This window comes from Thermobia domestica, chromosome 10 (assembly GCF_964235325.1).
Source record: "Thermobia domestica chromosome 10, izTheDome1.hap1.1, whole genome shotgun sequence".
Lineage (NCBI taxonomy): Eukaryota > Metazoa > Arthropoda > Insecta > Zygentoma > Lepismatidae > Thermobia > Thermobia domestica.
The window spans coordinates 216,139,757-216,166,510 of record NC_137463.1 but is presented as its reverse complement, the minus strand read 5'-3'; the positions used below and the strand labels follow the sequence as shown (position 1 = coordinate 216,166,510).

The window sequence follows — 26,754 nt, the reverse complement described above, 5'->3', positions numbered from 1 at the left end:
TTGTTAACACTACATAATACATACATGGTTCAGTTTTATAATTGTTTTCCACTAATCCGATAAAGTTTCACTATACAGAACACAAATATGTACGGATGGTCATTGCTTATTTCGAACTATATTTTCTTACTGTATACACCATCGTACTCTCTTTGTTCTCGGAGCGTGAGAAAAACTCACCTACTGCAGTTCGTTTGCAGAGTGTTAACAAAAGTATATTTTGCCTCGGACCAAAGTTTTGAGGCACAAATCAGGGGCCTCATTCCACATGAGATTAGAATTTTTGGTATATAGTGAATGACGAAAGGAAAGGCCGGCCATATTTATATGCTTTGGTATATTGCTTTCACTTTATTGTCCATTGTTGTTATGTTACTGACTCCAATGTAAATTTACCTCCCAGATTGTGCTCTAGGTATTGCGAGTATGATGGCCAATTTTTATCAAAATTTCAAAGTATGGCTAAAACACCGCTAGCCCTACCACTCGAAAGTTTCTATAATAACCAGATTTTTGTGAGCCTTTTATGTGAATTTATTAATCTGGCATGAGATCTGTCTTGTCATGTGTCAGAGGTACTTCTGTCCAAAGCATAAAACTTGATTTGAGATTTAAGACAGTTGATTTGAGATTTAAGAGAGACTCTTCACATATATCTGTAATTATAATTCTTAAAATTGAAATAAGAAAAGAAAATTTGATGTGGTGCATAATATCAGTGCGTAGGCATCATATTAATGTTCTTTGAAAGGTAAAGTCACAGGAGGGCAGTGCAATGTCAGAAATTTGAAAGAAAAACAAGTTTTACATATTTTGTAGTTCTTTATACCATGGTGATACATTAACGTTTAAGAAGCCAAAATACCATATTTTTAAAAAGTATATACGACGGACAATATACGGCATTACGTGCTCTATTGTGACTCAGTAGGAGCCCACATGCATTAATCGTCGTCTCTTTTCTAACAAACAAGTAGTGTCCGAAAAAAATAGGCTCCATAATGCTCTGATTCCCCTTTATGTTCCAAACTGATAATTTAAGACTCTTAACATTTCTGGTTGCAATACTAATCACCATAGAGGAGAAACAGCAAGGGATACCGAGAAGGTGTTATGTAATTCGGCATTACAAAAAATTAACCGTATCTCCATCCTTATTGTCTACTGACAGGAAAAATAGTAGAAATATACAGTTATTTCCGGTTTCAATATTAATCACCATAAAGGAGAAACGGTAAGGGATAACGAGAAGAGGTTGTTATGTGGATTCAGCGTTATCGGAATTGATCTTATCTCCGCCCTTATTCTCTACTGATAACGAAAGTGGTAGAAATAGTCTAGTTTCAATATTAATCACCCCAGAGAAAGTATGATAAGAAATAGCGAGAGGAAATTGTTATGAGGATTCAGCGTTACAATGTCCGCCCTTATTCTCTACTGCAGGGATGGAAATAAGCAACAAAATTTTGCTAGCCGAAGAAAACAGCTACTAGTCCACATCCCACAATGGAAATCATTTACTTACTTCGGCATTATGTTAAATATTCACCCGCACCGATGAACCGCTCGCCCCGAACGAGTGGTTATTTGCATCCCTGCTCTACTTATAACGAAAGTAGTAGAAATACACAGAGGAGAAGCGGTGAGGGATAGCGAGAAGAGATTGTTATGTGGATTCAGCGTTACAAGAATTGATCTTATCGAGAATTGATATATATAGGGGTTTGACAAAAAATCTAAAAACACTTCATACAGGGCACGTAAGTTTGGCCCTCCACTGTACAACACATGTTGTGGTTGGCGATCGTTTTTTGTTTTCAATGTGTTATGTAGACCTTCCTCTTCCGTCAGCAGTAACCAGTTCACCTGTGAGTGTCGTAGTGTAAAATTGGCGACCTAACAGACTTCCAAAGAGGCATGATCGTTGGTGCCCGTCTGGCTGGAGCTTCAATGGCAACAGTGGCGAACATTGTGGGGGTATCGAAATGCACTGTGTCCAATGTCACGAGGGCACACACAATTCATGGGCAAACGACATCTGCAAAGCACAGCAGTGGCCGAAAGACAATCCTGTCAGATAGGGACCGGAGGGCATTAAAACGGATTGTAGCAGCTAAAATGAAGACCACTGCAATGAAAATTACGTCTGAACTCAATTTCGGCCTATAGAACCCGGTTTCATCGAAAACAGTGCGACGGGAACTTCATAAAATGAAAATTCATGGCAGGGCAGCTATCGCCAAACCCCTAGTCACAGCAGTAAATGCGAAGAGGCGTATCCAGTGGTGCAAAGACCACAAGGCGTGTGCTCATGAGCAGTGGAAACATGTAATGTGATCCGATGAATCGACCTTCACGTTGTTTCCAACAACCGGTCGTGTTTACGTATAGAGAACACCGTCGCATGCCTATGATACAGACTGTCTGCTCCCAACTGTAAAGCATGGGGGTGGTTCTGTTACAGTATGGGCAGTGATATCGTGGTTTTCTGGAGGTCCCATCATAGCCCTGTATGGAATGATGAATGCTAAGGCGTATGAGGCCATTTGGGGGACCAAATTCTACCCATGGCCCAAATATTGTTCCCTAATGGTGATGGCATCTACCAAGATGATTTGTCACACTGCAAAAATGGTGAAATCATGGTTTGAGGAGCATGAAATGAGCTATCACACCTCCCTGGGTCCCACAATCACCAGATCTGAACCTCATTGAGCCATTGTGGCATGAGTTAGAAAGGTGTATTCGCTCTCATTGGAGCATGTTTTGGAGGAACAATGGTACAAAATTCCACATACCACGATTCAGGAGCTGTATACGTCCATTCCATGTCGGATCCAAGTTGTTTTGGACGCAAAAGGAGGCCCCACACCGTACTAGGTATGATTTTCACACTTTTGCAAACGTTTCAGATTTTTTGTCCACCCATATATATATATATATATATATATATATATATATATATATATATATATATATATATATATATATATATATATATATATATATATATATATATATATATATATATATATATCAGTGGTGCCCACCCCCCCTCATGTCCATGACGCACCCCCCCTCAATTGTCTATCCGTAGGTGTTCTTCTATGAAAAAAAATCTTTTCGATTAATTTTTACACACCCTCAAACATATTTATATCGATTTTTACCCCCCCCCCCAATATTTCAATGACGCAGTCTGCGTCATAGCCCCCCCTTGTGGGCACCCCTATATATATATATATATATATATATATATATAAGAAGCGTCCTATCTTTGGCTCTAATTACATAGTATATGTTTATAAACCCCATAGTTTTCATTTGGGAAGACTTCGAAATTTGTAAAATAGTTTCATATTTTTCGAACAGATAAGTGAGTAGTATACTCAATGTATCGATATTCGATAATCTTCCGTGGGTCGTTAATCGAAGATTACGAGTAGATTCGATACTTCTGGTTCCAGACTTCCTTTGTATTCTTCATTGTAGACTCTACCGAAATGGATTATCAAATTATACGAGTTTTCCGAGTGTCCTATTATTATTATTATTATTGTTGTTGTTATTATTATTATTATTATTATTATTATTATTATTATTATTATTATTATTATTATTATTATTATTATTATTATTATTATAGATTTTACGTACTTAGCTCTTAAAAACAGACTACAGGTTGACACTATATATATTGATATGTCAAAGGCTTTCGACTCTATAGAACATGGACTTCTAGTTCGTAAATCATCCAATGTTGGTCTATCTTCTCAGTATATTCGATGGTTCCAAAGTTATTTATCAAACAGAGAATATAGAGTGAAAATTGGTCATATAACTTCCAGTAATGGCTGCATAAAGAATGGTATACCTCAGGGATCTCCTTTAGGACCACTTCTTTTTTCATTATTTATTAATGACCTGACGGAAAAGGTTAAATTCTCAAATATATTATTATATGCGGACGATTTGAAGTTATTTAGAACTGTGAATAGCGAATACGATAACTACTTACTCCAAAAAGACTTGGATAGTATTAGTATATGGTGTAAAAATAATCTACTGAAAATAAACTGTGATAAAACTAAGTTTATTTCATTTACCAACAAGACGCAATACTATGTTAGCAAATATGTCATAAATGGAATATCGCTGCAGAAAGTTGAAAAGATTAAAGATTTAGGCATAATATTTGACATGAATATGAAATTCAATTATCATATTAATGACATAGTACATAGAACACGAAAGACTATAGGGTTTGTATTTAGACAGTGGCCTGAGTTTAAAAATGCAACACATATGTCTATCTATTTAAGGTACTTGTAAGACCCAGATTAGAATTTGGTGCAATTATATGGAATAATATATCCACAACATTATGTAGCAAAATTGAATCGGTTCAAAAATGTTTCATTAGACTATTGTGTAGAAATAAGAAAAAAGATTACTACTCTCATAGTTATGATTACTGGAACGAATACTGGGGGTTGCAAGAATTACATGTAAGAAGAAAAATGATAGAGAAAAACTTTATTCAGAAAATTTTAGATAATAGATATAGTAGTGAATACTGCCTACATAATATAGGTATAAGGGTACCAACATATAACCTTAGAAAAGCATCGGAAATGATTCCCAAGAATAAAAATTCTATAGTTTTAAGAAAACTGACAAGTTCTTTTAATATATTATCGAGATAATTGTATTTATTGAACTGACTAATAGATTTTAATAGGTATGTATGCTTTATATAGTATATCTGTATGTTTGACGGCATCCTTATTTTAAGGACAATTTTAAGAAAATTGACGACTATTTTAATGAATAATGAAGTAATTATGTTTATCCAGACAAGATACAAATAATAAAATTATGTATATAAATATTATAAGATAGACAATGACCTCCTGTCGTCGAAACAAATGTATTGTTAATATTAAAAGGAATATAAGATCTGTGTTATAACCCTTAGTTCTATGACTAAGTGCTGTATTTTTGCTATCTGGCTGTTCATGGCACTAAAATAAATAAATATATATTATTATTATTATTATTATTATTATTATTATTATTATTATTATATTATTATTATTATTATTATTATTATTATTATTATTATTATTATTATTATTATTATTATTATTATTATTATTATTATTATTTGCTAAAAGTGATCATCCTAATCTATTCTTACTCTTATATCTTTTTTGAAACAGGAAGTAGCAAACATTTTCGATTTTAACATTTGATTTGTACCGTTTGAGAGACTACTATGCTTTTTCAAAATGCGAAAATAAATTCACTTGTTAATTTTCCTGATTGCGTATTCTAAAGTGAAGTTAAAATCTAACATAAAACAACATTTTTTACTTCACTTACAATAACATTAATGGATTGAATTGTTGTACATCAATTATACACCATACATCAATTATAATTGTACATTCATTTCAATGAATTGTATAATACATTCAGTATCCATTAAAATAAGAGAAAATTATGAATATTTATTATCAGTTAACTTCTGTTTGTAATGGGTAATTGTATCCACCATATGTTTCGCGACAGAAATGAATTTAGGTATCTAACATTTGACCGAAAGAGAGCTGCAACGCCTTGCTTAACGATTCTCTGAAACGTAATTAAATCCGCCCTTGACGCTGCTATCCCACAGCCTTTGGTAACCCTAGTAACATTGAATTAAGAGGATACACACACAGCACTGAGCTGTGAACTTTAAGTTTTCCAAGTCTCTGGTGAAACGCAGAACGCTTTGCCTACGTAATAGGAGAATTTTGAACTAGGAAGTTTTTCGGAAGGGAGGATTGTATTGTGTTATGTCATTGCGGCATTGTTTGATGAATTTCTGTAATGAGACGTAGCGAGGCATAGGGAGATCTCATATATTTTTGTGTTTCAGAGGCTAAATTAGTTCTACAAATGAAATAGGAGAGAGAAGCTTGGAGCTCAAATACACTTAATCTTTAATTTACGTTGTCACGGGAAACAAATATACATTTTGAAGAAATGTGAGTGTAGCAGTTTTCAAACATCCACCCTACCTTTTCAGTAAAAATCTTTCTCTTCAAAATATTGAATCTCCAGTAAAACTTAGTATTCTCACCATCACCAATAACTATTCTTCAGGGATTAAATCAGTCAGCAAATATTTAAATATTATCTGAAATGTCCGTTCTTATAAACACGGGGAAATATATGTTTATGAAATTATTATTTGCGAAAAATTTGAAACTCTCTCACTTAGAATACGCATTAAGTAAAGTGATTAAAACTTCGGTAAACCCAAGTGTTAACTATGTTGAATAACTCATATCGAACGGTTGAAATGTGTTCTTGTTTTGACCATTATTTTATGAAATACAAAATGAAACGTATTAGAAATTACTCCCTTGTCCCCCAACACATGGAATATTTGGTAACGATGGATCACATGGTCACAGGACTTGAATATCATTGGGGTTGTCAGCAATCAGCTTAGTGACCCCGAAAACGATGGATTCAACACTAATCTTGATCATTTTGGACATATTATATTTCACACCTTCTTACTCCCCACGCCGATGTATTCTAAACTTGGACTTAAATGGCATCTGATGTGTCACTATTCATCTCAGCAAGCTCGAAAACTAATATCGGTCATTTTTAATCATTTTTTTATGTCATCCTTTCTAACCCGCCCCTATCTTTGATAGGGGTGCGTTATCCCCACGATATGTTTCCTCAGATTATAAGTCATAAGTGTATCAAGTTTCGTTGAAATTGTTCCAGGCGCTCCAAAGTTAAACAAGAACATACATAGGTCTACATGTACACATACGTACACGCAAATACAATGCAGTCAATAGGGGACTAGCGGCCAGCCGCACATGGGTTGTAAGGATTAGGATAAATCATTATTATTACTATGAACAATTATCCAAAACATTACTATGGGTTATTTCTTTTAAAGGGAAAACAACAATTTAGATTTGTGTATTAATGTAGAATACGTACATTAACAAATTCGTTTGTATGTTTTTTTAAAAATAAATCAATTTGTAGGTTCATATGTAGACAACTTTAGAATACAACCTTATTTGTAACAATTATAAAATTATAAATGTAAGATTAAAATTAACTAGTGGAAACGAAAGGTAAAGACAAGTGTAAAATTAATAATAGAGTTTGAATAAAGAACGAATCCCTATGGAATTTGATGGTACGAACTGTTAGTAATTCGTACGAATTAAACTAATTAATTGATGTTCGTAGACGCTTATTCAGCCCAGTAAAATGGAAGTAATGTAGCCATGTCTATGATCATCAATTAATTTGTCTCCAATTTAACCGCGAACACATTGATCGACATTACTCAAGTAACAGTTCTCCGTTCAGACATATGTCTGACCGCAAACGGAAACTACTTTTAGTATCTTCAATAGTGTTGCCAATGAAACGGTTTTTTCGTCTCGTCTCGTTTTATTATTATTATTATTATTATTATTATTATTATTATTATTATTATTATTATTATTATTATTATTATTATTATTATTATTATTATTATTATTTGTCAAATGCCCTTTTTCTCATCTTTCGATTCCCGGAACTCCTTTTCATGTCTCGTATCGTAAATTTATGTATACAATTTCTGTTCTGATTTTGTTCTTAATTTCATCTGAAAGTTATCACAATCCTTCCACTTTTCGAGAAGCCCATGAATGTGATATAAAATATATAAAACATATGTATTATTACTTAAATATATTATAATGACTTGCGTATCTTAAAACTTTGATAAATATTCTTTATTGTGTTCGTACTATCACTTTATCAATTTATAGTTCTTTTTTTACTATGAATCATATGGCACTAAACCAGTGTGGGTGGAACAGAGGAAACGCTTGTTTTTTTTAAACCGCTAATACTCGGCGACAGTAGAGGTATTAATTTTGAGCGACCGTTGGCAGACAGCTCAGACAATGCAGTTTCAGTCGCTATGGAGCATTGGAGCGTACAGCAGTTTTGCACATTAACATAACCATCCACAAGAAAATGTGCTTAATCACTCATGAATACTGGGACATCTGCATATTCTGTAAAAATAGCGTCCATTATGCCAAGAAATTCTCTGCGTTGCATAAAATCTGTTTCACTTAGCTGCTGGACAATCATTATTATGTATATGTGAAATTTAAGATCATCACGTAAGATGAAGCGAACGACGTGACATACCCAGCGATACAGCCTTTCGCGTAGCAGATCATTTCTAACTAGCAAAGACTGCACTTTTAACTTTGTCTACGTCTTTTCCGGAGTTCAAACTGAACGAGGAAGACCAGGTGGTTTCTTTTACATTACAGATCCAGTAATTCTGAACGCTGCAACCCATCGGAGAGTATAGTGTTTCGATCTGAGACTCTACCTCGACGTTCAACATTAAACATTCGACGGAAAAGGCGTTGAACCATGACCACAGAATCATTGTTTCTAAAGAACTGCTTGAGCTCGAATACACGATGCTCAACGCACCAAAGCGACTAAAACTGCATTGTCTGAGCTGTGTGTCGACGGTCGCTCGAAATCAATATTCCTACTCGTCGCCGAGTACTAGCGGTTTTAAAAAACATGTGTTTCGTCTGCTCCACCCTGTAATACTTGGATGAACTAATATTGGCCACGGTACTTGATTAATTTCTCGCCTCAAAAACGAGACGAGAATCGTCATCTTTTTCGCCTCGTCTCAAATTTGAAAATACACTGAGACGAGACGAGACTTTTTCATCTCGTGGCAACAATAGTCTTCGGTAGCTGTACAGGTGCAGTGCAAACTTGTATTGTGCTTTATTGTAATATGTATGAAACTTGTTATATACAGGGTGGTAGGTAACTCCACCGAAAAACTTTGGGGAGCAGTTCCTTATACAAGATGAAAGAAAAAAGTTCTAATAAACACGGATCGAAAAACGTCTCCTTACAGAGTTATGAACTACCGAAAATTCTAAATGTCACGCTTCAAAACGCCCTGGCTTAGAAATTATAGGGCCTATCCCAAGCGGTTTAAGGAATTACACAGAAACTGGTATACGCTCTATCTAAGTACCCATGTTTCAGAATTCACCGGTACCAGGAAAACGAACGCACCACTAGTACTTAAAGGAGTATCTCTGTACTTCAACTTCCTTTTTAGTTACTTTCATCGATAACGGAGGATGGTAAAACATGGATATTTAGATAGAGCACTTACTAATTTCTGTGTAATTCCTTAAACCGCTTGGGATAGGTCCTATATTTTCTAAGTTAGGGAGTTTTGAAAAGTGAGTTTTCGAATTTTCAATGGATCGTACCTCTGAAAGATGTTTTTCAGCGCATGTTTATTAGAACTTTTTCTTTCATTTCATATAAGGAATCGCCTCCCAAAGTTTTTCGGTGGAGTTACCTATCACCTTGTATAATTATGTTTAGCACTAACACTCGATATAGTTTTTTTTTCTTTTTCTTCGTGTGTGTACAATTTTGGGGGAAGGAGAGAGGCCATTAATAATGATATTCTGACAGACAATCTGCTGCAAATATCGAAAATTCTATTTTTGATTCTGAGTTCCCTTATTTATATCTATAAATTCATTACTGTTTCGTTTTGTGTATCTCTGTAACTACAGTGAAGAAGGATGATTATCTTTCTCCCTCTCTTCTTTCTCTTCATATATATATTAGTTCTATAGTCCTTTCGAGCTTTGTTCCTAATGTTTTTAACTTTTGGAAACCTCCTCGGTACGTGATTTCTTCTCAGCAGAAAAGAGAGACAATTTTTGTGTCTGCCTACCCGCCTACACCTACACACTCACAGTAAGCTTCCATAGGGACACAAACAGAATGGGTTTTCTTCGTTAAGAAGAAGTTCGTTCATCTGATCTCCTTTTCTCTACTAAATCCCCCATCCCCACAGTTCCATTCAACGAACGACTCAATTAACTTCCTGCCGAGTTATCTTTGTACGGGATTTTCAAGAAACAAACATCTACTGAAAGGTCAGAACAAGGTAACATCAAATAAGATTTCAAATAAACAAATTAAGTAATGTGTGTGAGATTAACATAATAATTAATTTTTTGTTTAAATTTTAATGATCAATAAGATTTTGTTTGTCGTTAAATTGTTTGATTACAATAGCATTACTATTCTTTGAAATGTAGACATACACTTTAAATTTGAATTCGGTACATATGCGTGCACAATCTGATTTTTTTAGTATTAATTGTCTAGTTGTTTTCAATGGGAACCGCGATTATAGTATCTGTCTCTCTAACAACTAACTCTACGGCCTATGAAATGCAGAGGTTCATTGCCTCGTTTGCAAAAGCTCTCCATTGACTTCTATCCTTAGCCAATTTGATCCAGTTCCTACTTTGTATTCCTATTTCCGCGAGATCCATCTTAATATTGTCCTCACATCTGCTCCTAGATCTTCCTAATGGCGGTTTCCGAATTGAACCGAATTGAAAATGTTCCTACTTTCTTCCATTGTAGCTACATGACCTGCTCACCTAAGCCTCGTAGATTTAATGAATCTAACAAGGTTTGGTAAACGGTTTAAATTATGCAGTTCCTCGTTATGAAGTTTCCGCCATTCTCCATTCACGTTCTTCTTGGGTCCGATTTCGTTTCAGTATTTTATTCTCAAATACTTTCAATTTATGCTCTTCTTTCAGAGTAAGCGAACATGTTTCGTAACCAAAGAGGTCAACAGGCATGATTATCGTTTTATATACATATTTTATGGTTCAAAATTCCTCCACAGAATTACAAAGGCAAAAAGTTCTGAACTGAATGATAACACGGCGATTATACTAAGTTATCGTGTACATTATGTCATCACTGGGACTATATATGTCATTGACTTACCGTTTGATATAAAGTATGTATTCCTTCTGCAATTTAAATGTCCCAAAACTCGAGCAACTTGCAATAAGAACGAAAATTCGTGTAAATTTTGCCCCAGTATAGGAATGCTGTTTTGAAATTCGAATGCCCGCCTAAAGATTGATTTACACATAGTGTACCGTTCCCCTGCCGTGTCCCGACAAGCAGCCTTGAGGAGAAACAACCTCGGTCGTGGCTTGTCGGCCGCGATCATTCGTCTTTCTTCGGAGAACAAGAAGCGTCACGGAAGCACACGCAAGCACACGGAAGTTGACCAGAGCCAATGGAAATGGTGTAGAAAACAGTAGCGGCACGGACGGAGCATAACAAGGGAATGGTATTGGCACGACACATCATGTGTGAATTAGAAAAGACAAACCACTGAATTTTCAATGTCGAAGTCCAAAAAGGAACTTTATGGACCCGTTACGGGCGGAATACTATGTATGAATTAACCTTTAGACGGATGTTCGAATTCCGAAACAGCGTCCCTATTCCGGAACAAAATTTGCACACTATATGTGAATTAACTTAACATGTTTTTCCTGTTTGCTTGTGCGTACGTTTCCCCTGTTCTTGGACCACTCCTATGCTTTGTTGTTCAGTTGTTTTCGAAAGCTGTAGTAAAAGCAGATCTTGGAATTCTTCGGTGCTAGTGTTACGCTTTTGTACCTATTTTGCGTTATTTTTTTCATTATACATATAATATTTACTTAGTGTTCACTATGGCTCCTAGGACGTTCATTTTTATTAAAGTGGCTATTATTGTACATGTTAATACTTTAGAGGGTCTACCTTAAAATCCAGTGTATTTACTACGTTGCATTAAAATTAGTTTGAAAATTTGATTTCTTGGGACAAAGGAACGGATTAATTCAGTTTTTATTATTCAAAAAATCTTGGAACTTAAATGATGTAAAACTAGAACTAGGTTTTGGAACTACCAAGTTCGTACTCCAAGGTACTACTGTATATGTCAAACGTGAAAGAGGATCACATTAGATGCCTATGACGTGAAAACAGTAATGTAGAATACAACTTTTTGTCTTACCATTGAAATAATTTTTATGTACTGTGTCCGAGTCACAAGTATTCCTAATCGGGAAAAGTATTTGTAAAATTCATGTAATTGTATGTATTCTGTATAATAAGAAAAATAGTTCAATGTAATTGCATGCACCCTTTATTTCTTCATTAATATTTTAAAAATATGGAATCTGGGAGCAGCAATACTCACTTATCTATGAGGAGGATATGTGCGATTCCTTCAAAATGATTTGCTTTACGCTATAAGCCACGTGATATCGTATTGCCTTTATTTTTCGATACTGAAATAATCACGGTGAATCCGAACCTGAACATGTTGGGTATGACTTCTTCCACAGCTGGGATAACGATCTCAGATTTAATCTTTCAACAGGACATGCTAAAGAGCCAATAAATAAGTTCAATATACAAATGAATAGATCGTGCTGATCGTGGCCGTCATCAATAACTTCTTTATTGGCTTCCACGTTCCCCGGATATTATGCCTTGTGATGTTTTTTTTTTCTGGTATGTGTCAAAGATCGAGTGTTTAACATACCCGTAATACTCATCATGTATGGTTTTTGTATACACATCACAAGAGTCATTACATCAGTCGATGGTTGATGTGCCAAACGACCACAGAAAATTTACTACCGAAATGATCTTTAAAAAATATATGTCTTTAAGGCTCTATATATTTTTAACAGATGTTTTAGTCTCTGAATCTACGATATGCATATATAGGGAATATTATAAAACTATTTTCTTCGTCAAATCTCTGTCGATATATATATATATATATAGTATGGCGTTAAATTCGTTGTACAGCGGGGGACACTTCTAAATGGTACACCTTAGCCGTAAATCTCCATGTGGCTGTACCACTTAGAAGTGTCCCCCGCTGTACAAAAGCAGAGAAGTGATTCCTGAGAGTAAAACAAACAAAAAAAGTTCCTATAAACATAGAGCGAAAACCCCATCGTTTACGTGTTATAGGCTGCCGAAATCATGAAAAAATGAATTTTAAAGATTCATATTAGCTCAAAAACTATGGGACCTACCTTGGTCGGGTCAAGACTTCACTTAGAAATGTGTTAAAAGACAATACACAAAAATATGTAAAAATGTGTTTTTTAGTTTCTGCTGGTAAACTTTATGGATGCCAAGGCTCCCTCGAAAAAAGAAAGTAAATATTACCGCAGAAGCGCAGGAAGGAGTGGACCGAAGCAAATGAAATTGTGCATAGATATTGTATGTGTAACATAAGGCAATATGTGTTTCGCAAGTAGCTTCTCCTTCTTGTCGTTCACCTCAACCACAGTGGTAAGGTGGTGGGCAACATGGAAATTGAAAACTTTTCTAACCCTTGGGAAAGCTCTTTTATACTTTTATAAGGCCTCTTCCTCGTAACTACATCTAGATATTCTATCCTTGGTCTTCCTCTTTCTGGTTTTCATTCTGCCTTTCCCTCTATCAGCACGGTGATCCAATCGGAGTGCCGAATAAGATGGCTAAAGATACAGTTTCTTCTTTTTCCTATTATCTTCATGGAAAGAGAAGACAAGTAGCTAGAAGGTACAATGTTCAGTCTTTGAACTTGAACTTTTGAGGGTAGAAGCAATACACACTCGAAATTCACTGTATTGATTCCTATTTTTAGGTTAGCTATCTATTGGTAAAAGTTCACTATTTTATTTTCACACTAGCTGTTTCCTACCTATAGCTTATTTTATAGTATTTCGGTGGCGTCTTTAAAACCCTTACAATGTTTTTTCCGCATAAGCAAAAACGCGTGTCGATTTATTTTCTGTTTACTGTTGATGTGCCAAGTTTGAAGCAAATCGGTTGGGGACACTTGGGAAACACAAATTGCCTTATTTTACATATAAAATATTTACACACAATTTGATTTGCTTTGGTCCACTCCTTCCATCGCTACGACGGTAATATTTACTTTTTCGGAGGGGCCTTGGCCCCAACATTGTTTTTCCACACAAACTAAAAACACGTCTTCGCTTATCTTTTGTGTATTGTCCCTACACAAAGTTTCGTTGTAATTCTCCATATCCTTTAGGCACTTATGATGTACTTATTCGCACTTTCGATATTTCGTGATCAAAGGGTTAGAGTGGTCCGTGCCCCACCCAACTTCTTTTTTATTAGGGAAATACGAGACACGTATTCCCACATTTTACGTCTACAATATCTGTGCATAATTTCATACATTTAGGTTCATTTCTTCTTGCCTTTCGGACGCCAACTTTCTAAATTTTGAGTGGGCGCTTTTGCCCCCTAAAACCATTTTTCCGCAGAAAATTAAAAGCACGTATTCGTTTATTTCATGTGTAGTATCTATCTGCCAATTTTTATCAAAATCGGTGTGTTGCACTTGGGAAGTGTTACATGTAAGTGGATCTGTCATTTTTCTGATGAAGGCCTACCGCTTTTGGTTTCAAATTTGATCCTCATAAAATACAAGTGCTGAATCAACGAAAGACAGCTTTATTGCGAATTCAGTAATCCAAAACTAGGTTCTATCTCCGCTTTATTACTTTGTTGAAACTGGCTGTAGAGAAATACTTACTCATAAACTACTTTTATCTGCAGCATGGTTTTTATTTGAAAAATCGTTGTTTCCACATTTGTTGATGATGAATATATCCGTTTGGTAATGTTCTATTCAAATATCAAATAATCGGAGGTGCACTAATGTGTGTAGAAAATTATTACGCAGAATTGAAATAGACCCACCACACAACTACATTTTATTATTTTTTAGTGTAAGTTGGCAATACTTTTTCCGTGAGTAAGTTGTAATAAATTGACACACGAAGTACATAAGTCTCAAATTTCATCAAGTTTAAGTTCTGTTTTAAATAAGTTAAAAACTTATTTTTTAGACAGCTAAATTACGATGTGGCCAACAACGAAACTGACAGACCACAAATACTTGGTTTTGCTTCTAGTGTAACTTTTCAACATTAGCATTAGATAACATACCTTATTGATTGATTACACACATGGAACTGTATTGCAATGTTATTGCCACTTCTGAACACAGAAACTTATTTTACGTATATGAAGTGCTAATTAATTACTAAAATGTCTATTTAATTAGAACACTCGAAACTACATGAGAAGAGTTATATAGCATTAATTCCTGTTGACTGATGTCACTCTAGTAATAGATGAGAGCAATGCAACCACAAAGCTATTAGTGCAATTTCGAACGTACTTTTAGCCACTGTTTTAATTATGAACTTCAGTTGTAGTGTACGTGTCCAACTTCAATTAGTCTGGTTGCAAACATCCAATTTGTGGTCGCTAGAAATACTGAACATAAATGTTCAGTATCTTTTGCTTTGATACCAACTGTTTCTGAACCCCTTCGCTTATCTTTCCTAGTTCTTCTCTCTCTTCTGCCAATAATTGTAATATAGACAAATCCACTTCAAAGTCTTCGATTGTGTAATTATAATTTGATATACTGCAAATAGAAATGGAATGTATTCTAACGTTATTCAGTTGTTTGGTCTCGGCATACTGTTACTGTTATTAGCTTAAGCATAAAGGCTTAAGCTCTGAAGTCCTAAGCTGAAAAATTAAGCATTATTATTATTATTATTATTATTATTATTATTATTATTATTATTATTATTATTATTATTATTATTATTATTATTATTATTATTATTATTGTAACCTACCAATTGCAAACTCTTATTTTTGTTATACTTTTATTTCAAATTTAATATAGTCTGTCAATAAAAAGATAAATGAAGAAGAAATACTACACTTAATTTCATGTTAAAACATCCATTGTAGTAGAATGTTAAAAATTGTCATACAATCTCATCTGTAAATTAGCTTTACGTGCTAGAAACAGCTTTACCTTACATAATGAACTTCCTCATTATGTAAATCTTACATTAACAAATTTCCATCTTTTAAAACAAACCCAGATTTCTGGGTCAGTCTTTTGAGCGCTTAGCTCTACGTCATAACCACAGGGCACTTTAGATAACAACCTCAACAAAAGTACTAAGTGTAAAACCTTAAAATGCTTCCAAAATGGCATAATATATAACTAGATTTCTAAATCATTCATTGTCTTAATGTCGTTCTGAAACTAAACCCAGTTGAGAACGCTCCAAGAGCATTGCCGGAACAAACTTTAAAAAAATGGATAGATGGAGAATGAGAAGGATAACTGTCATTGTTCCTAGATGTAAAAGTAGATGTTTTTATCTGCACCTTCTTCTCTTTCTCGCAAAAATTCGCAAAATATCATCTCTCTATGACTTACAGTTCCCGAGATATGGCTCCTTACATCTCCAGAAATTCGAACTTTCTTGACCAATATCGGAGGAACGGTGGCCAGTTGGCCAATAGCCAGTTGATCAGTGGCCACCGGTTACTATTTGGCACCAAGGTTCACCATCCTCTTAGGTATTGATCAACATCAATATGATCTCTCTATAACTTATGGTTCCCGAGATATGGCTCCTTAATAAATATATGGAAATCGGCAATTTTTTGACCAATATCACGAGAACGGTAAGTCATAGAGAGATGGTATTGGTGTTGGTCAATACCTAAGAGAATGGTAAACATTTTGATACCGATTTTATTTGGTAGCCACTGGTTTGGCCAGTGACCAGTTGGACAGTGGCCACCGGTTATTATTTGGTACCAAAATATTTATCATCCTTTTAGATATTGATCAACACCAATATGATCTCCCTATGAATTACGGTTCCCGAGATATAGCTCCTTAAATCTCTGGAAATCGGTCATTTTCTGGCCAATATCTTGGGAACAGTAATAGTGACGCGAAAAATTTAATCACTTTCGCAAATAGTTTTTGATGATCTATCGAATGCAGGGTTTAAATTGAAAAAATCGCAAATAACATACAGACAGAAAATTCAGTAACGAACTTTTTAAGTTCGTTGACAATTATATCTTAACTTCAAACTCCAAACATCGTTGTCAATATCTGTAAAAGTTCAAAAAAGTAACAGTTTATATTAAACAGCAGTCATCTCTGTAGGATTGTACTAAGATAAAATATTTGTGCTAAAATTGTAATCTAAGTTACCACGTTATAAAACATTTACATCAATTTAAAATAAGCAAATATGTGCTTAATTGAAATCTGTCAACCTCCACGCATGTCTCACTACATGAACATTTCACTGGCGCCATATAACAAAAAACAACCAAAACATTAAACTAATTGCACATGAAGGTTGTATCTTTTATTAGCGCCTAGAATTATTATGTTTTAATTCATATCGTAAAACTTTACTATCAAAAGCATGGTAAAGCATTTGTTTAAGGTAATACGATTTTTCGCAACGCACCCCAAATAAATTTTTATAAAGAAACCAGAAGCTAAAAGCATAACCACATTATTATTATTATTATTATTATTATTATTATTATTATTATTATTATTATTATTATTATTATTATTATTATTATTATTATTATTATTATTGCTGTTGTAGGAATAACGTCCCATTAACAACTAAATCAATTTCTAAATATCCGATATGATATTCTCATAATTCAATTTATTTACTTAATGAAAAGAATAATGCTTATAAGAAGTATAAAAGAACCCAATCTGCTTAGGATTATAATGTATTTTCCAAATATTGTTCTAATTTTAAGAAGCAACTTCTTATTGATAAAACTAAATATTATAGTAAAATTGAGAAAAGCTTAAAAAATAATCAGACACGAAAAACAAAATTAATGCTAAAAAGGGCCATAAGCAGTATTAGTTAACGAGGAATTAGTCTCTGATCCTCGATTGTTATCTGAGGCTATGGCCAAGCAATTTGAAGCTGTTTATCACTAAGATGAAGTTAATGTAAATGATAGTATTGATACCTCTATGGCCAATCAACTTTTTAGTGATCCAATATCTTTTAACACTAAACAGGTACTTGATGCTATTAAAAATCTGAATGCTAAAACTTCTGTAGGTCTTAATCAAATTCCGATTTTCGTAATTAAAGGTATGTCTGAAATAATTGCTCCAATATTGACGTCATTGTTTAATTGGAGTTTAGCATTTCATTTCTATCTAAATGTATTGAAAAATGTTATTGTAATTCCAATTCCTAAAACTGATGGAAGGATTGTAAGTGACTATAGACATATTTCTGTTCTTGTTCTTGATCTCTGCACCTAAAATTTTTGATCAACTTATTTATAACTATCTTTGTAGTTCCGTTCAACGTTGAATTATTCCTGAACAGTATGAATTTATGAAAGGCAAATCTGCGGAATTAAACCTGAATAAGTTTTTGACATTGGTTTCTCCTGTTGTTCATAATCATGGTCAAATCGATACAGTCCATTTTGATTTTGCTAAAGCCTTTGACAAGATATCTCATTATATTCTTCTTAAGAAACTTGACTCTTTTGAAATTCCTAAATCTTTGATACTATGGTTTGCTTCCTATTTGTTTAGTCGTAGATTTGTGATCAGATATATGGATTGCAAATCATCTGTGTACATTATTTTTTCGAGTGTTCCTCAAGGATCCAATCTGGGTCCTCTTTTATTTATAATATATATAAATGATATTTGTAAATCTTTGAAGTGTCCCTTTCTATTGTATGTCGATGATTTGAAGATTTTTTTCTAAAATAGTAAACTGTCAGGATCACTTGTAATTACAAGCTAATATTAATTCAGTTTATCTATGGTCCATTCAGAATGCACTACCTTTGAACATGAATAGAAAAACGAGAGTATCCTTTTTCTCATATTTAATTAACCATCATACAATACAAGTTGTTTCAACTAATGAGAATTTAGGTGTTATGATGGACAGTAAGAAATTATTTGATCAACATATTTCTACTATGGTGTCTAAAGCCAGTAGAAATCTTGGGTTTATTAAATGGGTTGATTAAGATTTTAGAGATATCGTAACCTATAAACTCTTATACTGTGCCTATATTCGATCTCATTTGGGATATGCAACTTTAATATGGAACCGTAATCTTGCTAGTATTGCTCAAGTTCTTCAGTCAATTCAAATCTCTTTTTTGGCCTGGCTTAGATTTAAATTTAAACTGAACGAGATGACTAATGGGGAGATTCTTCCTAGGCTTGATTTGGTCTCTCTTGATGTTAGAAGAAATTTGAGGCAAATCAGGTTCATTTATGATGTAACACATGCCAGAATGAACCTAATTGAGCATCTGTTTATTTTAGTGTTCCTTCTCACAATCCTAGAGACTATCGATCTATCTTGTGTAATGCAGAATGAATTGGTACTCCACTATTTAATAGTATAGAAAATATAAACATAAAATCTCTAAGAATTGACCTATTTAATACAAATTTGCTTCACTTAAAAAGCAATATTTAGAATGTATTGTCAAGTAAATGTATAAATTTTCTGTTGTCCTGTCTAGTATATTGTCTATGAAATTCCAATTGCCTTTCGTTTGATGTATATATTTTTTATATAATAATATTTCTTGTTATATTTATTCTTATGAAATCTTTGCTTAATTTTATTATTGTTTATTATTGGGTCAATTCATCTCAAGTGGTCCAAAAATAGTAAAAATGGTTGCTCGACCATCTTCGAAAATTATAAAAATTTGAGTGTGACAAACCATGTATATGATAAGATCAATAACATCATTTATGTTTTCGTATGTACTAGTGTTCCTGAATGGCGGTCATCTTTATTGTCGGTGGAGTACCAATTTTTGCATTTGCAAGCGTTTACGAAAATTACAGTTGCTCAGGACGTACGAATCAAACGAACACCAAACAAAAACGAATGTTTACAGGAGAGACTGAGGTATACGGAGAATATAATCTTTTGCGTCTAAATAAATATGCAGGGTTGCAAACCAATACCTGAAATCACCAGAAAAACTACAGAAAATTACCCTTTTAAATGGGCTGTATTTTTTAATGGCATAAAGTGGGGGGTTCATAAGTTTTGTGATGAATACAATTGCATGTAAAGAGTCTGCAGAAATATCCACAGCTATGATGCTACTGTCACCATAGATTTATAGGGGTCCGAAAGTTGAAGTTTGTGATTTTGATGCCACTTTTGGGCCCTAATATCTCAGGAGGGCAAAGTGCTAAAAAAAATTGCTGCTTTTGCCACAAAGCAATTCTGTATGTGAATAAACTGTTGCAAAAAAATCATCTTTGATATTACATGGTTAAAAAAGCGAGGACATGGTAAAAATGATAAGAATGCACTGACGTGACAATGGTCGTAGCCAGGAAAAAATTAAATGTTTGGATTATGTTTCATACTAGATCTCAAAAACTATGCATGGTGCAACAATTAGGCCCGCTTTTGTTCGTGTTCAATTGTGCAAGAGCTTGCGAGTGGCGTTTGTGTCATCTTTCTAGTTCCATGATTATTGCCACGTCTATATGGTAAGAGGAATTATCTTGCCCTTGCTCCCACGACAAACATCGTCGAACTGGACCGCAGTATTAATGCATTTAATGTATCAGTAAAGTATCATTTAAATCCAATCACAGTTACGGAAATTAATATGTTCACAAAGTTGTGTCATATAGAATAGACTAGTCTTCGGCTAGCTGAGGACTCCGCACCCAGACCCTCGCGTTTGCTCGTCCTATTCTAAAAATTAATGGTAAGAAAACAAAATTTATGACATGCACAAATAAAACTTAACATTATGTCAGCAAATACGAAGTCAATGGTGCACAAATAGAGAAATTACACATTATTAAAGATCTGGTTGTTACATTTGACACTCAGTTAAAGTTTTGTTCCTCCTCTCACATAAATTCTAGAGTACAAGGTGCCAGTTAGTAGGTTTTATTTTTAAACAGTTACCTATATTTCAAAGAGATAAATCATATCTACGTAGATATATTGATATACACTCGTGCTCATAAATTAAGGATAATGCGAATACGTGGTGAAACAACGCTCTGGTGGTCGGTTTTCGGTTGGAAATCACCTCGGGGTATGACCATGCGGTGCATTTGACCATTCGGTGCGGTGCATGCGGTGCGGTCGTTGCACGGTAGCGCTGGCAGCAGTACAAATACGCAGAGGTGTGTTGGTGCATGTCCGAGTACGGTACAGCGTGTAAGTGTGCAAATGTTGTCAGGCGTGCTAATGGTGACTGTGTGTTGAAAATGGCTCAAAGAACACATATTGATGACATTATGAGGGGTAGAATAATAGGGCAACTGGAGGCTGGTCAAACACAGCAGGTCGTAACACGGGCCCTCCGTGTACCACAAAGTGTGATCTCAAGATTATGGCAACGATTCCAACAGATAGGAAACGTGTCCAGGTGCTACAGTACGGGACGTCCACAGTGTACAACACCATAAGAAGACCGATATCTCACCATCAGTGCCCGCAGACAGCCACGGAGTACAGCAGGTAGCTTTGCTCGGGACCTTGCCACAGCCACAGGAACAGTTGTCTCCCGACACACAGTCTACAGACGACTGAACAGACATGGTTTATTCGCCCGGAGACCTGCAAGGTGCATTCCACTGACCCCTGTTCACAGGAGAGCCCGTAAAGCCTGGTGTCAAGAACACAGTACATGGTCAATGGACAGTGGTCCCAGGTTATGTTCACGGATGAGTCCAGGTATAGTGTGAACAGTGATTTTCGCCGGGTTATCATCTGGCGTGAACCAGGAACCAGATACCAACCCCATAATGTCCTTGAAAGGGACCTGTATGGAGGTAGTGGTTTGATGGTGTGGGGTGGGATTATGATTGGTTCACGTACACACCTGCATGTCTTTGACAGAGGAACTGTAACAGGTCAGGTGTATCGAGACGTCATTTTGCATCAGTATGTTCGCCTTTTCAGGGGTGCAGTGGGTCCCACCTTCCTCCTGATGGATGATAACGCACGGGCCGACCGAGCTGCCATCGTGGAGGAGTACCGTGAAACAGAAGATATCAGGCGAATGGAGTAGTCTGCCTGTTCTCCAGACCTAAACCCCATCGAGCATGTCTGGGATGCTCTCGGTCAACGTATCGCTGCACGCTTCAAACCCCTAGGACACTTTAGGAACTCCGACAGGCACTGGTGCAAGAATGGGAGGATATACCCCAGCAGCTGCTCGACCACCTGATCCAGAGTATGCCAACCCGTTGTGCGGCCTGTGTATATGTGCATGGTGATCATATCCCATATTGATGTCGGGGTACATTCGCAGGAAACAGTGGCGTTGTGTAGCACATGTGTTTCTCAACTTATCACCAATACCGTGGATAGGACCCGGGTTCGATTCCCGGCGGGAGCCCACGTGGTTCGGATTCCACGTTAATTAGTAGGTCCACGTCTCATATAGCCTCGCTGCTGCAACGGAAGTTAAACTAAAAATAAATTAAAAATTAATACCGTGGATACCGTGAATACCGTGGATATCACCAATACCGTGGTACCGATATGTTTCGTTTGTTCGTACGTTGTGTTCACTATGTGCCTATGCTATTAGCACCAGTTTTGTGTAGTGCCACGTTGTGTAGTACCACAATCTGCAATTATCCTTAATTTTTGAGCATGAATGTAAATTATTTTTAAGACTAAAACTGAAATTTGGATTGTAATATGGAACAACGTTTCTATAACTTAGGCAAACAATCTGTGCAAAAATGTTTTATTCGACTTCTATGTTTTAAAAATGGAAATGGCCTCTATTCACATAGTTATGAATATTGGGAGTTTGGAGAGTATTGCGGATAGAAGAAAAGACATATGCATGCAAAAAATACTAGATAATGAATATATCAATGAATACTGTTTACGAACCATAGGTTTTAAAGTACCAAATCATAGCATAAGGAACGGCACGATTTTAGTTCCTCTGTATTGAAACCTGAAATTTAAAAAGGATTGACAGATTCTTTAAGTATATAAATGTAGACTTACTGTATTACGCAAAAATATTTTTGAGATCTGACTGATTGGTTTCAACCAATAACTTTAGCAATATTAAACAAAATGTAATTTTAAGACTGCTGTTTTTAGCTTTCCTTTGCTTGTTTTATATAGATAGAGAACTTGACACTTTTTACAGCGTTGACAAGGAATTTTATATATGCTTGTATTTTATCTGAATTGTGTTTTATGTTAGTTTTTCTCTTTTTATCGTTTTCTTACTTTATTATTATTATTATTATTATTATTATTATTATTATTATTATTATTATTATTATTATTATTATTATTATTATTGCTTTAATTATAATCTAATATGCTATTTCTAGGACTTGAAACTTTAGTTGAACAACAAGTAACGTACTTGAAACTATATTTGTCTATTCATATTAAATATCAAATTTCATACAAATCAAATTTCATAAACTACTATTCTAATATGTGATTTTATCTTTTTCTTTTGCAGATGTTTGAAGACAATACGGAAGTACTTTGTTAGAGTGGCAATGATTTAAATAATTTCACACGCTTTATTTAACGTATTACGTTATAATTCACATGTGCAACGTCTAACGTCAAACATCTTCGTTAAGTTATAGTTTGAGGTGCTGGTTAACTTCCGACAATTTAGGTGTTTTGTGTCATAAAAAGAAAGAAAAAAATGTATATACAAATTTATTGTAATCAGTGAAAGTGGAATAATTATTAGTGTATTAACGTGTAGCATGTTGTCACTACCAATGTCAAAATAATTTAAGGAATCGTTTACATTAAGTGCTCGAGTGTGCTGTTTGCCATGATGAGAAGCAAAACAGTGGCCGGTGATGTGGACAGTTTTTCTAGTGATGAAATCGCCCCTGCTTCACCCTTATTTTCACCTTCAATGTCCCCCTCACCCCCTCCGCCGCCACCTGTCGCTGCTGCAGCTGCAGGGAGGCGGTGGGCTGAATTGATGCACATGCGAAGGAGTAATCGACACCAAAGAATTCGTGCAACGAATAGTGCAGCTTCTGTCTCGGAAACTGACTCCTGTCCACACTGCCGATGTAACAGGTATGAAAAATTGCAGCGTCACAACAGCAGTCACAGTGCACACAGTGCTACTACAATCAACAGCTACACCAGCACATCCAACAAAGGTAGGTGCAACCAAGAAAGAAGCAGGGTTACACAGAAATCAGTTTACCCATACACAAAGTATAAGTTTTAGATTAGTGTAAAGGAACAAGTTTTGCCGATAGATGTCACTACAATCTTCCTATCTCTCCCATGTATTTTTTTACCTTTCACGAGAATTTACAATTTCTTTTATAAATTTCAACCTAGAGACTTCAAATTTTTAGAGAAGGAACTGCATAACCTATTAAAGGGAACAATCTGTGCCGATTTTTTATTTACAATTTTCTTCATTGTTGAAACAGTTTCATTGTTAAAGATTTGGTGAACAATCAAGCCATTTCAACAACGAGGTAAATTCTAAATAATAAAAAAAAGCGGCACGGATTATTGCCTTCGATAGATTATGAAATTCTTTTCTAAAAATTTGAAGTCTGTAAGTTGAAATTTGTAAGCGAAATCGTGAATTTTCGTGAAAGATAAAAAATACATGGGAGAGATACGAAGACTGTAGTGCCATCTATCGGAAAAACTTGTCCCTTTAAACCAACCTTAATCGCAAAAGTAATGTAACATGTGACACTCCAATGGTTTGTTTGTAGCCTTTCTACTATACTGTCTTGTTGACTTACGGGAAACTGTATAAATGCTTCTAATTGTCTATTTCCTTCAGTATAAACAATTTTTAGCCGTCCAGACTTTGGTGCATCTACAATATTTACCATTGTTTCAAATTTCTTGTTCAGTTTTCACAACTATTGTCATGTTGGTTAAGGTGTATCAGGAAACTTGACAAGAAGTCCTTATTGCACTTCGGTTATGTCTTTATCATATTTCCACCACGACTGAACCATTTTTACACGATGTTGTGTTGTATATTTATGTGTTATTGCAGTTTTCAACACGCCATAGAATAGAACACTTCCTTGAAAGCAACAAATCTGTTTTTTAAGTCCTGACAAAAGAATAACGAGCGCATTGTTCCCGAGCTCACATGACAATATGATGAATTCTATCGCTTAAATGAGATGACACTTAATACAAAACGTGATTACGGTATACTATAATACTGATGTCATTTTTGAGAGTAAACCGACTTTTGCGCTATCCTGTATGTACAGTTTTGCCTGTCTATAAATATGATGTGATCTTAGATCTTGTCTTAGATCTTCGACTCACTGTCTTACTAGGGAAGGGTCTGTACGTGACGGAACACTGATGACGGAACACTAAATAGACATAAATAAAGTACTAAAGGTATCCCAAAGGGCTGTATACATTGTAGAACTCAACAACCGAGGAATATAATACAAAGCCTTAGATAACCGTAAATAAGGAAATAAACTATATCTATCAAGGTATGTAAAATTATAACTTGACAATATTTATTCGTTTCTTAATTCTGTTATTGTATCGACAACTTAAAGAGCATGCTATATTTCGATGTATCGATGATTCAAATATAAAAAGATCGATATAAAAATACATTACTTCAATATTTTCAATATTTTTTGATATTGCGATACTTTTCGTTATTTCATTATATCGATCAAGTTTAGATATTTTATAGATGTCGATTTTCGATATTCAAATTCGGATATCGCGAAGGTCTGACTTACATCTTAGTGAGTAAAATGCAGAATAGGAGTAAGATGCAGGAGGGGTGGGGAATATGTAGCTAAACAAAAATGCATTTCAAAATTTTCATAGAATTAGAGTTAATAACTCTTTAAAGCACGGATGTTACATAGTACAGGGATGTTGCATAGTACATTTCCTCATCAGCGACATACTCAATTAGCTTGGAGAGTTATGTTATCATTACTGTTTGTGGTTGTTACTAAACAAATTAGTCACTAACATACAATTATTTTTGGTATTTCTTTTGTTGTTGTGTAAGCAGCGGGATCATTAGTGGAGGGCCAAGAGGCGATTTCCCCCTGAGTTTCGAAACACATCCTTTTTAACAAATTCTATGTTAATGTACTGATTAAAAACGTGAAATTCATGACAATGGACTATCCTCTCCCTCGTTGGAAAAACCTGAAATGACATTACAGCGTGTAAGCCTCAAAATGACGGGAAACTTCCTGAAAACTAAGTGTCAGGCTTAGGCTTGTTTTACATATTACAATTTTACAGTGCTTAAATACTGTATACTCTTTAAAAAATGACGTCAAGTGATCGTCTACCTATCAGTCTTTATTGGTTGTTAAGAGTTCGAATTGTAAGAGAACAGGAAGAATGGATCACCGTACTAAATATCTGCACTTCAACTTCTTTTTTAACACTTTGAGTGCTAATTCCGTATTTTTACGGAGTAGCTGATCTTTTGTAGACTGCGGATTCCGTATTTATACGTGATGTGATTCAAAATGTATTTCATTTTTATTTTCCTTTTGTTATACGGAGTTAGCAGTTTTGAAATATCCCTTGGACTTTGTAGTTCGGAATTTCGTCAATAGATAGCGTGAAGATCCTAATTAACACCTTGTTACCGCCAGAGTTCAAAAACCATGTGCTTATTGTTTGAATGTCAAAATGGCGAGAAAGAGCCTGTCGAATGATCCAATAGGCTGCAGGTTAGAAGCTGAATTGAGCTACAATAGTAGTGATTTGTTAGAAGGAGAGTTATTGGACGATTGTGAGAATGATTCAGACTATGTAGCAACAGAAATAACAGATATGACAGATAAGTACCCTTAAGATAATAATTTTCATATTCGCA

The 26,754-nt window shown here is 34.9% G+C and overlaps 1 protein-coding gene across 2 annotated transcripts in view; it reads left to right on the top strand.

Annotated features, from left to right (window-relative positions):
* Window positions 1–26,754, top strand: part of LOC145662988 (monocarboxylate transporter 12-like) — an 881,834-nt gene that overhangs the window by 345,452 nt on the left and 509,628 nt on the right. For both annotated transcript variants that reach the window (XM_081729091.1, XM_081729092.1), the window contains one exon: window positions 23,377–24,049. In XM_081729091.1, coding sequence (XP_081585217.1) covers window positions 23,707–24,049 — 343 coding nt within the window. In that variant the 5' untranslated portion in view covers window positions 23,377–23,706. The remainder of the gene's footprint in view (window positions 1–23,376; window positions 24,050–26,754) is intronic.